The sequence below is a fragment of the Maniola jurtina genome, chromosome 1 (assembly GCF_905333055.1).
Source record: "Maniola jurtina chromosome 1, ilManJurt1.1, whole genome shotgun sequence".
Taxonomy (NCBI): domain Eukaryota; kingdom Metazoa; phylum Arthropoda; class Insecta; order Lepidoptera; family Nymphalidae; genus Maniola; species Maniola jurtina.
The window spans coordinates 8,227,087-8,241,459 of record NC_060029.1 but is presented as its reverse complement, the minus strand read 5'-3'; the positions used below and the strand labels follow the sequence as shown (position 1 = coordinate 8,241,459).

At 36.5% G+C, this 14,373-nt stretch overlaps 4 protein-coding genes across 5 annotated transcripts in view; 1 reads left to right on the top strand and 3 right to left on the bottom strand.

The window, feature by feature from the left end:
• LOC123868324 (nuclear fragile X mental retardation-interacting protein 1) overlaps positions 1-1,990 on the bottom strand; it is a 15,623-nt gene extending 13,633 nt beyond the window's left edge. For both annotated transcript variants that reach the window (XM_045910809.1, XM_045910804.1), the window contains exons 1-2: positions 1,671-1,990; positions 138-399 (exon numbers count right to left, since the gene is read on the bottom strand). In XM_045910809.1, coding sequence (XP_045766765.1) covers positions 138-399; positions 1,671-1,871 — 463 coding nt within the window. In that variant the 5' untranslated portion in view covers positions 1,872-1,990. The remainder of the gene's footprint in view (positions 1-137; positions 400-1,670) is intronic.
• LOC123868374 (mediator of RNA polymerase II transcription subunit 11) overlaps positions 1-14,373 on the bottom strand; it is a 22,625-nt gene extending 8,252 nt beyond the window's left edge. Inside the window, exon 1 of the mRNA XM_045910868.1 lies at positions 14,345-14,373. The gene's annotated coding sequence lies outside the window, so the exon portion shown is untranslated. The remainder of the gene's footprint in view (positions 1-14,344) is intronic.
• Positions 2,165-12,870, top strand: LOC123867232. The gene is made up of 8 exons (XM_045909207.1): positions 2,165-2,461; positions 3,011-3,102; positions 3,567-3,645; positions 4,298-4,402; positions 10,994-11,287; positions 11,365-11,557; positions 11,643-11,862; positions 12,525-12,870. The coding sequence occupies exons 1-8, from the start codon at positions 2,441-2,443 to the stop codon at positions 12,610-12,612; spliced, it is 1,092 nt and encodes a 363-aa protein (XP_045765163.1). The 5' UTR covers positions 2,165-2,440; the 3' UTR covers positions 12,613-12,870.
• LOC123868353 (probable RNA methyltransferase CG11342) lies at positions 5,776-7,072 on the bottom strand. The gene has a single exon (XM_045910847.1). It carries the CDS (start codon positions 6,788-6,790, stop codon positions 6,068-6,070), a length of 723 nt encoding a protein of 240 aa, XP_045766803.1. The 5' UTR covers positions 6,791-7,072; the 3' UTR covers positions 5,776-6,067.

Here is a 14,373-nt window from a genome sequence, read left to right as displayed (position 1 = left end):
TTTATGTGTATTGTTAAAACATTCATATTTTGTCTATGGAATAGGTAAGCCCAAATGTGCAAAGCCAGCATGGGTTAGTTACTAATACTTTACAAAACACTAAAATTTCAGCTAATTAAATAATTTTCCTTAAGTACCTGTTTTATCATTTCTGTTCCTGTTGTTTTTCATTCCCATCTTTTCACCTCTATTTATTTTTTCTTTAATTGCAGCTTCTTTTTTCTTAATATTTTCTATTGTAGGATATTTACTTTTTCTTTCTTCTCTCCATTTTTCAATGTCTTCAGGATTATTTAGCTTAGCTATTCTTTTAAAGATACCAGTTGAATGTTGCATTTGAATATGTTTTGTAATTATTTTCGGATGAGCAACAAATTGGCATCCATCTATGTTGCATTTCTGAAAAGAAGTGACCATGGACTTTATAATTAAGTTAGATCCAAGATCAAGGAATAAATTCTAAAGGAAAGGGCTGTTGTACTCTCTCAACTAAATCTAGTGCTATATTTTTCTGGAGGGGTCATTTTTAAAGAGATAGTAATACATTTAGTTGTGCTTCTGTCATTTTAGTTAAGTGATTGTCTACACCAGAATTAGCACTTGGCAGATTTTCTTTATAACCTATAAGTTTAAGTAGATGTGGCTAGTTTTACGGCAGATTTTAATAGTTCACCTAATGTCTATATCAGGGGTAGCCAACTAGATTAGACCCAAGACATACTGTTTACTGAATAAATACTGTGCAATCTATCAATTATATTATAAGTTCTCCTAGAAATTTTTAATGAAACAGTATCGTTCAGTATACAATAATTGTATAATATAATTTTTAATTATTAAGTAGTATTTTTATTTTATTAAGAGGAAAAACATAAAATTGAAAATTATTTTTAGTAACAACCTACTTATTTATATCAGTGTGAACATTGTGTCTGAGCATCTTGTGCCAGATTTGTAGGAAAATTTTGTTTCACATGTTTTAGATAAAATACATAATATAATGTATATATTATTATTAGATACTTAATGTTTTTGCGTTGTCACAATCGATCAGACTTCTAGCTGCGAATGAATGGTTGGCGATCCCTGTTTAGATGATGTCCAGTACAAGGGTGCCAGCCAGGTAACCTCCCAGCGTGCCTGGGTGTTGCTAGTCCCTTTGGAGTTGTCCGAGGGGAAGAGCAGTCTTCAGGCCAGTGCCCCAGTAACATGGCTAATAAAATTTATTTTCAAAAATATTGTTGGCTATGGCTAGTGACCTGACAGGGGCACGCACAACAGACGGAAAGGTTTAAGTGCGGAAACCAGCCCAGAGAGAAGAGAAGAGGGAAGTTTCCCCGCGTGTCCCTCTGACTAGCAGAGGGAACAGTGGATGAAAGTGAAAGACGGGACGCAGGCGACGTGGGTGGGATTGCCGCCTGCCACCCTGGCGGGGGCTCTGGGCGGTTGGTCGGGACTCGGATAGCGCATTTCATCGGTGCGCCTCCCAACGGAACTTCCGCGCTTTTTTATCACTGGGAGATTCGTAAAAGCATTTGCCAGTGATAAAAAAAGATGATGTCGAGTCGATAGCCTTATAATATATCTCTGCCCCAAGGGCTATATATAAACATTTAAATACCTACTGCTTTTTAAACTACATTAGATAGTACTTAAACACAAAGAGGCACCTGATGCTGGAGTTTATGGTTTTCAAGAAAAGTTGCTGTAGCAAATCCTTTGTCGCATGTTTCACACCAATGCTGGTAGTCACAATTTTGAATATTGCCTCCGTGTGGTCCTCGAGGTCGGAAGTTTTGATTCCATTGCATATTTTCTGTACAGGTAGCTCCAGGTCTTCTGAAATTCCAGTTTCCAGGCGGTCCTTGCATATTTGTATTTAATTCGTTGAAGAACTACTATCACTAGAAATTATACCTTATACCTGTGCCTTATACCACCAGACCACAACTTTTGCCACAATGCAGGATTTAGGTTAGTGTTTGTGTTTATTAAGTACATATATTCTTTGGATTTAGGTAGGTACCTGTGGTCTGTCGTATCAACAGAGTACATTGGTCTATGGTTTGAAAGTTGATGGGTTTGATTGGTTGGTCATTGATGGATTAATTGGCAGTATAGTAGGTATACATTTGTTCGTGAAAAGCATACTCATTGAAAAGCATGCTCAAAGCATATATTCCGCTAACATGGATTAGGAGGATTTAGGTCCGTCATTGGATACCCAGAAGAAAAAATATTGGAGCGAGGACTCGATTTCGAAAAAGCTAGAACTCAGAGCCGTAAAAAAAGAGGAAGAAAAAAAAATATAGCATAATAGTTATCTGTGGTTACAGAACAAACATTCTAATCAGTAATCACTAATTTTAAAAACAAGTTTATAAAATAAAAAGCAATAAGCCAAAATCAAAAGGCAGTAAGTACTTTTTCAACAAATAAAATGAATAATTCTGCTGCAAAGGTTAGTAGGTACATAATAAATTATTATTTGATGTCCTTGTTTTTCAGTTTAGTCCGTTCTCCGCAGGAAAACTAGAGTAACTGACATAGCTCAGTGGGTGGTGAAGCTGAAGTGGCAACGGGAAAGGCACATAGTTCGAAAAACTGATAGACGTTGGGGTCCTAAAGTGCTGGCATGGCAACCTATGAAAGCACAGCGTTGGAAGACTCCTCCCCACTAGGTGGACAAGGACAAGTACGACCGCTGGATTCAGGCGGCGCAAGACGGTGGCATGTGGAATTCTCTGCACGAGTCCTATGACCCAATGTGGACGTCTATCGGTCGATGACGATGATGATGATTTTCAGTTACTTGCTTTCAGACTAAACTCAAATGTTTATTTTATATTATAACTAGCTGATGCCCGCGACTTCATTCCCGTGGATATAGATACAGAACTCATTAGGTGAAAGAGTAACAAACATACATCCATTCATACGTGCAAACTTGCGCGTTAATAATATTAGTAGGATTATTAATTAAATATTAATACTATGATTAATTTTTCAGGTTGGTGAAATATTTACTGAGGCAGGTGCAGCTTTTAATAAATTGGCGGAAATGACAATGATGCTCCATCCAATGGCGGAACACCAACTTAGGTAGCTATTCCTTCATTTTAAAATAGATTTACTTACAGTACAAAATAAATGTCTTTGCTGGCGACTATCCAGATGAAAATAGAAATTTAAAAATCCCAGGAGATTCTTGGATTTTTAAAGATAAAAAGTAGCCTAGGTTTTTAACTATATCTATGTGAAAAACGCCATTATGTTGCTTCATTGTAATGGGCAAACCAACAAACAATTTAATGTAATGAGAGAGATTATACAATTATTTGGGCAAGATAATCTTTTTAAAACTACCACCAAAGTTTTTGTGTCATAAGAAAACTTTATGCATACCTCTCATAAGCTCAGGAATCCTTTAAAAGATCACTTTAGTGATAAAGACACCTTTGCACCCTAGAAGTTTCAAATTGTTTTCCTAAGAATTATTTGTTTTGTTGCAATAAAGCTTTATACTACTACTGCCTTTGTAATGTTTTGATATATAAATATTTCAGTTCCCAGTCAAAAACACCAGTTAAAAGGAAAGTCCAAGAGGAACGAATAGTACCTATAAGCAGCAGTAGTTCAGGCCAGGTTAGTTGTATAATTATTGTGTAAACTAGCTGAGACCAGATATTAAAAATTAAAATATACCTACCCATGTATAAATAAATATAGGAATATTTTCTCAGAGACTTGATAAAGACTTGATATAGAGCTTTGTCAGATAGATGCCTTATGTTATTTAGGTACCTATCTAATATTATGTAAGTAATTCAATTGATATCTCATAGTGATATTCCCGCATCACTGGTAAAGCAAGTTATATATTAGGTCATTACTTAAAATGCATTATATAAGTTTGAGAAATGAGAGGTTAATATACTGGGATCTAATGCCAGACCCCTAAAAAGGAGGCACACGTCTAGGCTGTAACCACTTCTTATGACAATAATATTAAGTACTAGCCGATGCCCGCGACTTCGCCCGCGTGGATTTATGTTTTTTAAAATCCCGCGGGAACTCTTTGATTTTCCGGGATAAAAAGTAGCCTATGTGCTAATCCAGAATATTATCTATCTCCATTCTCAATTTCAGCCAAATCCGTCTAGTAGTTTTTGCGTGAAGGAGTAACAAACATACACACACACACACACACACACACACATACAAACTTTCGCCTTTATAATATTAGTGTGATTATAATACCTAAGTAAATGATAATCTAAATATTTCTTTCTATTAGGTAACTCTTAACATGCTGAACGCTTCTGAAACTGAAATGGATGTGGAAGGACTTGGTAATGATGTGAAACTAGAATTTGAATCAAGCACAGAAGAAGTAACAACTTAAATTACTAATGTGCTATTCAAGTGCACTGAGCGCAATTTTTTTAAGTAAAAAAACAAAACAAGGGGACTGTGGTCCTCAGAGCAATGGTTTTTTAAAATAACCATTGATAGTTTGACCCAAAGCCTAAATATATTTAGGGAAAAAGGTGACCTGTTAAATTGTGATTGTGATAGCCCTTTTTAGGATTCCATACCAAATTGGTAAAGAAGGAGCCCTTAGGGCGTTTGTGCACTCATTCATATTCATTTTCGTAAAGATACGTATTTTTATGTCAAAAATCCGTCAAATACGAATGAGCCGCCATATAAAACGTAGGTGCGTATGCGGTAGGTACGTTTTGAATGGCGGCCACTTTGAATGGTTTTATGAAAACTAATTGAATACGAATGAGTGCACAAACGCCCTAAAGGTGCAAATAAGTCTATGTCATAGCTGCTTATTTCAGTAACTTCTAGTATTAGTGACTTATTTAGGATTAAAATAGTTTTTAATAATGATTGCCCTTGAATTTCCAATCATCATGATCAACCCCTCACCGGGTCACTACTGAGCACAGGTCTCTTCTCAGAAATAGAAGGGTTTGGCCATCACCCTGGCCTAGTGCAGATTGACAGACTTCACACACCTTTGAGAAAATTATGGAGAACTCTCAGGGGTCTCAGGCCTGCAGGTTTCCTCACAATGTTTTCTTTCATCGTTAAAGCAAGTGATATTTGTGTTTTTTAAAGCAAAGTTTCAAAGTTGAAAGTAAATTAATTTAAGAGTTCTAATTAATTTAACTAAAGTCTAAAATTAATTTAACAGTGTTGTTATTATTAAGTTAGTACAATTAAATAAATAATAATAAAATAAAATTTACTATAGATGAAAAGTATTTTTATTATTCAAAACTTGTGTAAAAGAGTTGTGGAGTAAAAGTACTTAAATCATCTATTTTGTAGTAAGTAATTAATTAAGAGGATTGCCAGTTGTAAATTTTCATACAAAAAGTTGTAACCTGTAAAATAATGTAGCCCAATTTTCATAATTTTTAGAAATGATGTAGATATAATGGAGAACTATGCCCATATGTTTTAATTAAACAAAAAATATTGCTTATGTTAGAAGTTACTAAAAATTTACACCTAGACTATCCTATTAAGTTTTTTAATCATTTTTTTTTTTATTGAAAATCTGTGCTACTATTAATATATAAAAATATATAAATTAATATATAATAATAAGTCCAAATTTTTATGTTTGTGTAAATATGAAGGATAATATCCGGAACCACTTTGGAGTCAGTGACAAAAGCTAGGGTTGCACCTGTCCATAGGTGCTTACAGTGGCAAGTGCAAACCTAGCTTTGTTAGTATCTTTTTGAAAAAATATTATTTTACTATTTGAAAGGTAAATTACTCCACATATCATAAGTAGCACATGCTATTTCTACATAATTCAAAATATTCTACATAATTCAAAAATAAATACATTTCATTATGCATCTACTTATGATAGCTGGAGTGGGCCGCTAGTGTTACAATACAAATTTAAAGCTAGCCTTATCTAATTACTGTACAAAAATCATGTCCACTAAACATCCAGTCTTAAATAATTAAAATTAATTGGATTTGTCATTATTATAAAATATGATTCTAGTAGCAATATTTACTATTCGTTAGTTTAATTCATTTTTAGATGATAGCTCAGTATCTTTCTGTTCCATGAAGATAATGGAGATTCATAAACTTTAGTGTGATTGTTTTTGTTTAAGATCTCTTCTATCTTTTTGTCCACATTGTCCCGAATTTTTAATGATTCAAACAATTCAAAATCTTTGCCTGACCTTTTCATTCTTCTCTGAGCATTTTTATAACATTTCCATGGTTGCGGCTCTATGATTAATGACCTCGTGTTACCTTTAAGAAAGTTTAAAAGTTCTATCAGTTTCTCATCTCCATTATTTATATGTATCCACATTGTAATGGAAAAACAGAAAATTACATCAAACATTTGTTTCTTTTGTGTTTCTTTATAGTCTTGAACTAGTTTGCGACCTGCGTCTGATACTATGTCGCAGGTTATGAAAGTTATATCACAGATATCATTTCCTTCTTTGGCTCTCTCTATTAAAGTTGGGTCAATATCGATAGCCAACATTTTTACACTTAAATCGTTATAGATGTTTTTTAAATATAAATACATATCCTTAGTAAGTTCTCCTGTATTGCAACCTACATCTAAACAAATGATGATATCATTCACTGCAGTAGGAAACATTTTTGGATCTAAATTATTTGTTCTGTTCTTTGAACTGTGAAAGGAGTAATAATTTATGAAGTTACCATATTTAACTGCGCCAGGGTCACTGCCACTGAATGACAGTTCTTCGTTTTGTGCTGGCATGATGTTTGATTGACCCGTTAATCTTCTAGAATCTAGTGCTCCTAGATGTAAGCCGAGAGTAGGTATCTAACAAATTAGTGCAGGAAAGTAATAATTTTGAAACTAAAATTCTTTGTCAATCTATGGATGGACTTGAATGTTGAAATAAATGGATTTAAATGTTGTGTTTTCTTTATTTCGAATTTTCCAGTAAAATGGATTGCTCAGACCTTAGGGCTTAGGCCTTAGCCCAAACCACAAACTTTGAGAAGAGGAGATTGACAGTAGAGTAGGTTATAGGTAGGTAACTGTTGACTTATTGACATTGACAATGACAACTAAGTCATTTGACATAAGTCAACAGTTTGGCCAACCTAGCCAACTTACGGCTCTGGATTCTAACCTTTAGAACTCCTGCAGGGCAAATCACAAAACGCAAGATACATTTTGTTCGTTACCGCGCGACGCGAGACTTATTCGGACAAAATATCTGAGAAATATCCGAGTCCCGCCGCCTGGCGACCACGAAAGATAGGCATTAAATTTTTGTCAGGTCCGCCTAGAATAATTTCTATGGTTATGGAGAATGGAGATGGTATGGTTATAAATTATTTTATAATATTATAATTTATATGCTGATTTTTAATCCGGTGGAATCCTGACAGATGTTATTTTGGGGCATAGGTTAGCCCGCGAATTTTAATAAAAAGTAAATAAGCTAGGGTTATGGGTTTATTTGTATTTAAACCAGGTTGTTATGTAAAAAAAATCTATGTTTATTAATTATATTAATAATCTATGTTAATTAATTAATGTCCTCAGTAGTGTTCGAAGCACTTTTTAAGGCACGGTTTATATTTTGGATAACTAACTTAGAGTCTTCTTTCTCTTTTACAAAATAATTGTCCACTTTAATTATCATTTCACGAGCACGACTGTTATACGACAAAGTAGGCTTATGGCAATAGCGCAAATGGCAGTATTATCTCCACAGGTTTATATAAAAATCTTTACTAGAAAGTGTCCAGTTTAAGAAATTCAACTACATTATAAGTATACATACCTATTACGGTTTTTTAAAAATCCCGCGGGAACTCTTTGTCACATAGCCTAAGTCACTTTCCAGGTCTTTAACTATACCCATGAAAAAATTACTGTGTGTTATATGTTGCTCTGTTGCGACGTGATTGAAGGACAAACCAATAAACCCACAAACAAACATTTTCGCATTTATAATAAAAATAATATATCGCATTTATATTATTTATAATATTATCTAGTACTAGTGACCCGCCCCGGCTTCGCACGGGTGGACATTTACTTTTATTCTATGGAAAAGTGGTTATAATGGCTAAAATATAAATGTTTGGTTTATACTATCGCGGACTTTTTTGTAGGCATTATTGAGTTCTACAACTTTTCTATAGAAGTCAACCATACATCTCTAACCATTTAGGCAGCGTTCGCGAGAATCGTTAACGTACGGCAGTTTTTCGACGCCTTACTCCACAATTTTCACTACCACGAAAAATCCTATCTATTTTCCGGGATAAAATATAGCCTATACGGATTCGGAAGAATCCCTCTAAGTAATGGTAAAAGAAATTTTGAAATCGGTCCAGTAGTTTTTGAGCCTATTCAATACAAACATACAAAAATACAAAAATACAAAAGTTTCCTCTTTATAATATTAGTATAGATCTATAGATTGGTGTACATACCAATCCTGTGAGGTAAGTATGTACTTATTTAGTGGATCCGCCCCGGCTTCGACGTCGATCACCTGTTCGGAAGGTCAGGGGTTCGACATCGAGCACGCACCTGTAATTTTTAGGAGTTATGTGTGTTTTAAGCAATTACATATCACTTCTTTAACGGTGAAGGAACATCGTGAAGAAACCGGCACCCTGAAAGTTCTTTAGAATGTTCTCAATGGTGTGTGAACTCTGCCAATTCGCACTGGGCCAGTATGGTGGACTATGGAATAAACCCTTCTAATACTGAGAGGAGACGTGCTCAGTGGTGAGCCGACAATGGGTTGATCATGATAATGATGACAGGTAAGTATATACTTGAACAAAATTGCCAAAGGACGGCGTTGAAAAGCAGCGTCACCAGGGCGATCAATTCTAGGACTGCCATGTTTAATAGGCTTGACTAGCGTAGTGTTCATGGATACATATAATAGGTATCTCTAAAAATATTGATGGCCATCGGCAATCCTACAATTCCTATCCTTCAAACAACCACTTCCCGCCACCCTTAGGCTGCCATTGCACCATTGCATTGAGATGTGCGATGTGCAGCTAAGCGTGAGTGAGGTTAACTAACAAAGCTACGAATCTATGTCTCTTTCCACCAAAGTGATGTAGCGGAGCGGGTAAGATGTGCCATGAAGATGCGCTTTGTGCTATTTATCAGCACGAGAAAAATGTACGCCGTGAGCACAGTGAGCTAAGCGATGCATTGCTATATAGTGATATGGTAGCTGCACCATTCGTGCATCCTTAGCTCGCATCATTAGCTCGTGTCCTTAGGCTCGCATCCTTACGTCACATCCTTAGCTCGTATCCACTTCAACTAGTATCTAGGTAAAAACTTAGCTTTGTTGAATCCCTTTCCACCAGAGATGGCTAAGCATTGCAGATCCGTAGCTTAGCGACGTAGTTATACCTAAGTACATCTCTGGTGGAAAGGCGTCAGGCGCGGTGGCGGGATTCAAGGCCGAGGATCGGGTGTATAATAGTGCTAAATAAATAAATACGGAGGATCTTATTGAAATTCAAATTCAAATATTTTTATTCAATTAGACTTTTACAAGTTCTTTTGAATCGTCAAAAGCTACTTATTATCCTACCTAGGTAGGTAGGTACCTACCGGTATCCTAAGCGTCATATTTTATACTGTAGATTACTTATAAGTCACCAATTTTCACGATGCATATTTTAAGTTAAAGTAGGCTGTGTTTAGGTTTGCTCATCAGACATCTTTGCCAACTATTAGATCAATCCAGTTCCGGCAGGTACCTAAAGGTTCTATTGTTTAGTTTCGAACATAAATATTATGAGTAAGTACAATCTACGATCGGTCGGTGTGTGATTCATGCTCTTCTACGCACATACGAGTAGGTGCGTTTAGCTCATGAGATCTACTTTTATTGTTAGGTGATTACTGGTTACCATCTTATAAACTTACCTATGAGTAACTAAACCGGAAGAAAATGTGATGCTTTTTAGGTTTCCATACCAGACAACGGAACAGCAAAACGGAACCCCTATAGGATCACTTTGTTGTCTATCTGTCCGTCTGTCCGTCTATCCGTCTGTCCGTCTGTCGTATCTGTCAAGAAAACCTATAGGGTACTTCCCGTTGACTTATAATCATAAACTTTGGCAGGTAGGTAGGTTCTAGCACAAGTAAAGGAAACAATCCGAAAACCGTTAATTTGTGGTTACATCACAAGTGTCATATGATAGGGCTTTACCTGTAAATTCGAAAATAGATTTTTTATTTATTTTTATGCATAATGGTTTTTGATTTATGGTGCAAAATGTCGAAAAAGATAGCCGAGTACGGAAGCCTCGGTGCGCGAGTTTGACTCGCACTTGGCCGGTTTTTAATATTAAAATGTATCACTGTAAGTAATAATATTAAACGGTTACGGATACTTTCGACACGGTTCGATGAGACTTACTTTCCTTTAATCGTAAATATCCGTAGTTCCTTATGTTGCGCATCCTCATCCACGCCACGCGTTTGCGTGGACCATCAGCAACTCGCGCGCAAACCGACCTTGCACCCTGTACAACTGTCGTTAGAGACAAAATTACTACAGTTGTATTCGCTGGAACTATTACTAATAGACTGAAACCGGTCGTCCGTGAGTGAAACGTGGGACCGCACTGTCCTCACAATGCACGCAAAGTCGTCGACAATTATAATTTTTCATACTCACGCGTAAAGCTAAAATACACATTAAAAATGGTAGAATAACGTCTCTCTTTTTCTAGTACATTTTATCGGAGAAATTGGCTTGGAAAATTGTTCTCAATCATTTCAAGTTCAGTTACGTAAGTGCGCGTGCACGAGAATTGGTGCGGAATAGCGGATGTTTGGTGGTGCTCGTCGGTGAAGCGACTCGCCGTTATAAGCTCGGATCGGCTCCCTCGACCGACAGTCGATGTTAGGCCACCCTCACATACGTTAATTTAATTTTTTAGTTAGTGTGATAAAATTATAACAGACATGTGCACCTCATTTCGGATAGCCGTCGTATCTGTGCTCTGTGTGGTCGTCGCCTCCGCTAATGTTCGTGGACCCCGAAGATCCCGGCGAATGGATGTGGATGATTACTCACACAATGAAATCGACAGTGGTAGAGCAGATGAAAGCTCTTGGTGGCCTTCAGCAGAGTTCGCCATTTTACAGAAAGTTTACGACGATTGCAGTTCGCAAAAACATGTAACGATGTGCCTCAAGGGCAAAGCTCTGTCGGCATTGACGAAGGCAGTGGAACAGGTGAATTAGGCGTGGTAGTGATGTGATCGTTGTGAAGTGAAAAAGGTTGTGTATTTTAATGTTTTGTTGTTGCGCAGGAGAGTGTGCCGCTCGCTGATGGTCTGACGTTGGTCAAACAAGCTGATTCGCCGAGTGCAGTAGCAGAGCCTCGCTTCTTCACTGGAATGTCGACTGAGGACAAGCTCGACACAATGCTACGAACACGATTCGAGCAATTATTGAACACGCACACTATTTCGATGGATCTTACTTCCGAAGGTAGAGGTAGAGGTGAGTGGTTAGAGTTTTTCAATCCAATTAAGTAAATGATTAATTTTATACAAAATAATTAATAAAAAACAATTTTGTCGTACAGGGAAAAAGGTCATGCCTTATATGCTTCTCGGTATTTTCACAACTATGAGCATTTTTGGAGGATTAGCTCTGAAGACTTTAGCTGCCATTGCCGGCAAAGCTCTAATCGCAAGTAAAGTGGCATTGACGATCGCGGGTATCATTGCCCTGAAAAAACTGTTCAGCCACGATGGAGCCACAGGCGAAACTACGTTCCAAGTTCACGCAGATGGCCACCATAGGTAAATTAATTTTATGTTCAAGTACATCAATCGAATAAATAATATGACTAAAGCAGTAAGATTCTTTCTGAGTAGGTACATCTGTGAAGATGTTTATGATTTCATTGTAGTAGATAAATCTGTATTTTAAACTCTCATTAAAAAATCTTTGATCCTATGAAATAAACAAAAGCTACCTTTACGATTATTAGGAAATTAAGTAATTTGGACATTACTTCATTTCCTAATAATCGTTAGGTAAGTAATTGCCGAATAACTATTCAATCTATCTATGATCTGTCGTTAAGTTACTTAGAAACGAAAGTATTTTGCCCAAAAATACCATACAAGACTCACAAGACTTACATACCTACCATTCAATTTTTGGCAAATAACAACGTTGGTAAGTAACTTATCGACTTACAGATACATTGACTACCCATTTGCATTAATTGCAGCCGTTAGCAAACTAGTTAAAAATACTATCTACTTACACTATTTTTCCACAAATAATGTTGCAAAGTAACTACCTACTTAAAATCGACCGATTATTATTACAGATAGGTAGATGATATTATTATAATTTCGCCGCAAGATATACACACATAACTTTACATCGCCATAGTGTGCACATTGTTCTGTTTTTAATGCCTAATATTTTAATTCTAGTCTTTAATTCGAAGGCGAAACTTATACGTGGTGAGGCCAGCAAGGTCGGGCGCGGTTGATCCTTACCGCTACTACGCGGAGCTCGAAGACACAAGTGCGTAGCCGTCGGTGCCCTCCGCCTACCTCACACGCACACCTGCCTCGCTGCTCCATTCGACCCTGCGCTGAAACCCATACAAAATAACCTCAAACCAAAGTGCCGTCCACCTAATGGACATTATATTTAAAACAACCCGATGTCCACCTTCGTACTCGAATCTACGTCAGTTAATAATTTAATGTAATTTATTTATTCGTGACTACGGTTGTAGGTATATTTAATTGTAAAATAAATTATTTTAAGAGAAAATAAAAATAATTATAAACCGTGTAGTCTTATTTATTTCTTATGGCCGCATATCTGGCATGATATTTCACACACCACCAGTTTGTTTTTTGCAAACCTTATCATTTATTTATGACGATGTGAGGACAGTAAAACATCAGCATTGACTATTTATTAATGAGAAAAATTAATTAACTGCACTGATCCGCTTTCTTTACACGCTCTAATAGAGAAGAGTCAAGAAATATGTTGAGATTTTCCATTAACGTGGGTGCAGTGGCTATGAACGTGGAAAGTAGAAAGTTTTAATCGATTCACTGCACATGCATGCACAGATATTGCTTGAATGTCTAGGTTTTTCTTTTCCACTTTACTAAACATTTTTATTACAATTTTCTTCTAGACCTCGTTATCGCATGAAACTAAAGATTTTTAGCACGGATGTAGTCCGTTTGTCAGATAAAATTCCTACTCATGGTTTATTAGGTTTAGGAATGTTCACCGAATAGCGAGAGTATTCTGGGAGAGTAAATCTGAAAAAAATATTATCAGGCACCTGTGTTTTTCTAATTTTATGGAACAAGCTACCTAGGTACTTAGTTTATTATTATGAATTGATTCTACGTAGGTATAAAGAAGTGGATTACTGGCCATCTGTGATCTGTGTAGGACGACAGTGTTAATGCAGCCTAGTGTGGTTCGGCGTGTGCTAGGCTTCGGAAGGTCAGCCCGTTGATTAGTCGGGCCCCGGTAAAGGCCGACCACATTGCACGTTTGTGCGCCCGAACGCTGTTTATAATGCAGATATGTGTTTGCCCAATCGCTGCACGGTACGTTGGCTATATGGCATAGTTAATGCGGCTCCAGTCTCTTTGCATACGCAAATATAGGGCGGGCGGTCCAGCTCTGATTAAGCGGTACGCTGGCGGTGATGTTGGCTTCATTTCTGTTTTAGGAGCTACGTTACACTTGATTACTTTCACGGAATTTTGTAGTAAATTCAGCAAAGCATTTACTGTTTAATCAGTATTTAGCTTATATACCTGCAGCCTGCTTAGTGCTTACTCGTATCTGCGTAGGCAAGTTAAAATTCTTTACATTTTACAAACTTTTTGTTTTAATCCGAATGCTTATAACTTGCAGTTGTGGCACAAGTCATAATCAAATTAATTAGGTAGAGCTTTATCAAAGTAGTTCAATATTCTGTTGATAACTATACCTATCCATCTACTTGTATTTCACTCTCAAACCAAAGCTACGTAACATAGAATACCTACAGGTACCTACTGATATGCGCCAGGAAGTTGTATGATATTTAATAATAATTCATAAGTTGTAAAAAAATATATTTAATTTGAAACATAGATAAAAATAAAATATTAAAAACAGATCCTCCACCTTTTTAAAGTTGGCATAGGCAATTTTTATCCCGGAAAAACAAAGAGTTCCTACGGGACTTTCAAAAACCTAAATCCACGTGGACGAAGTCGCGGGTATCATCTATTACTTAGCTTTATAATTATAGGTACTTTTATAAT

Bases quoted from the DNA above. Each gene is read 5' to 3' on its own strand.
- LOC123867232 (XM_045909207.1), top strand. From the start codon at position 2,441: ATGAATAATTCTGCTGCAAAG. The intron at 11,288-11,364 runs GTGAATTAGGCG...GTTGTTGCGCAG, and splicing joins TGACGAAGGCAGTGGAACAG to GAGAGTGTGCCGCTCGCTGA. The intron at 11,863-12,524 runs GTAAATTAATTT...TTTAATTCGAAG, and splicing joins CACGCAGATGGCCACCATAG to GCGAAACTTATACGTGGTGA.
- LOC123868353 (XM_045910847.1), bottom strand. From the start codon at position 6,790: ATGCCAGCACAAAACGAAGAACTGTCATTCAGTGGCAGTGACCCTGGC.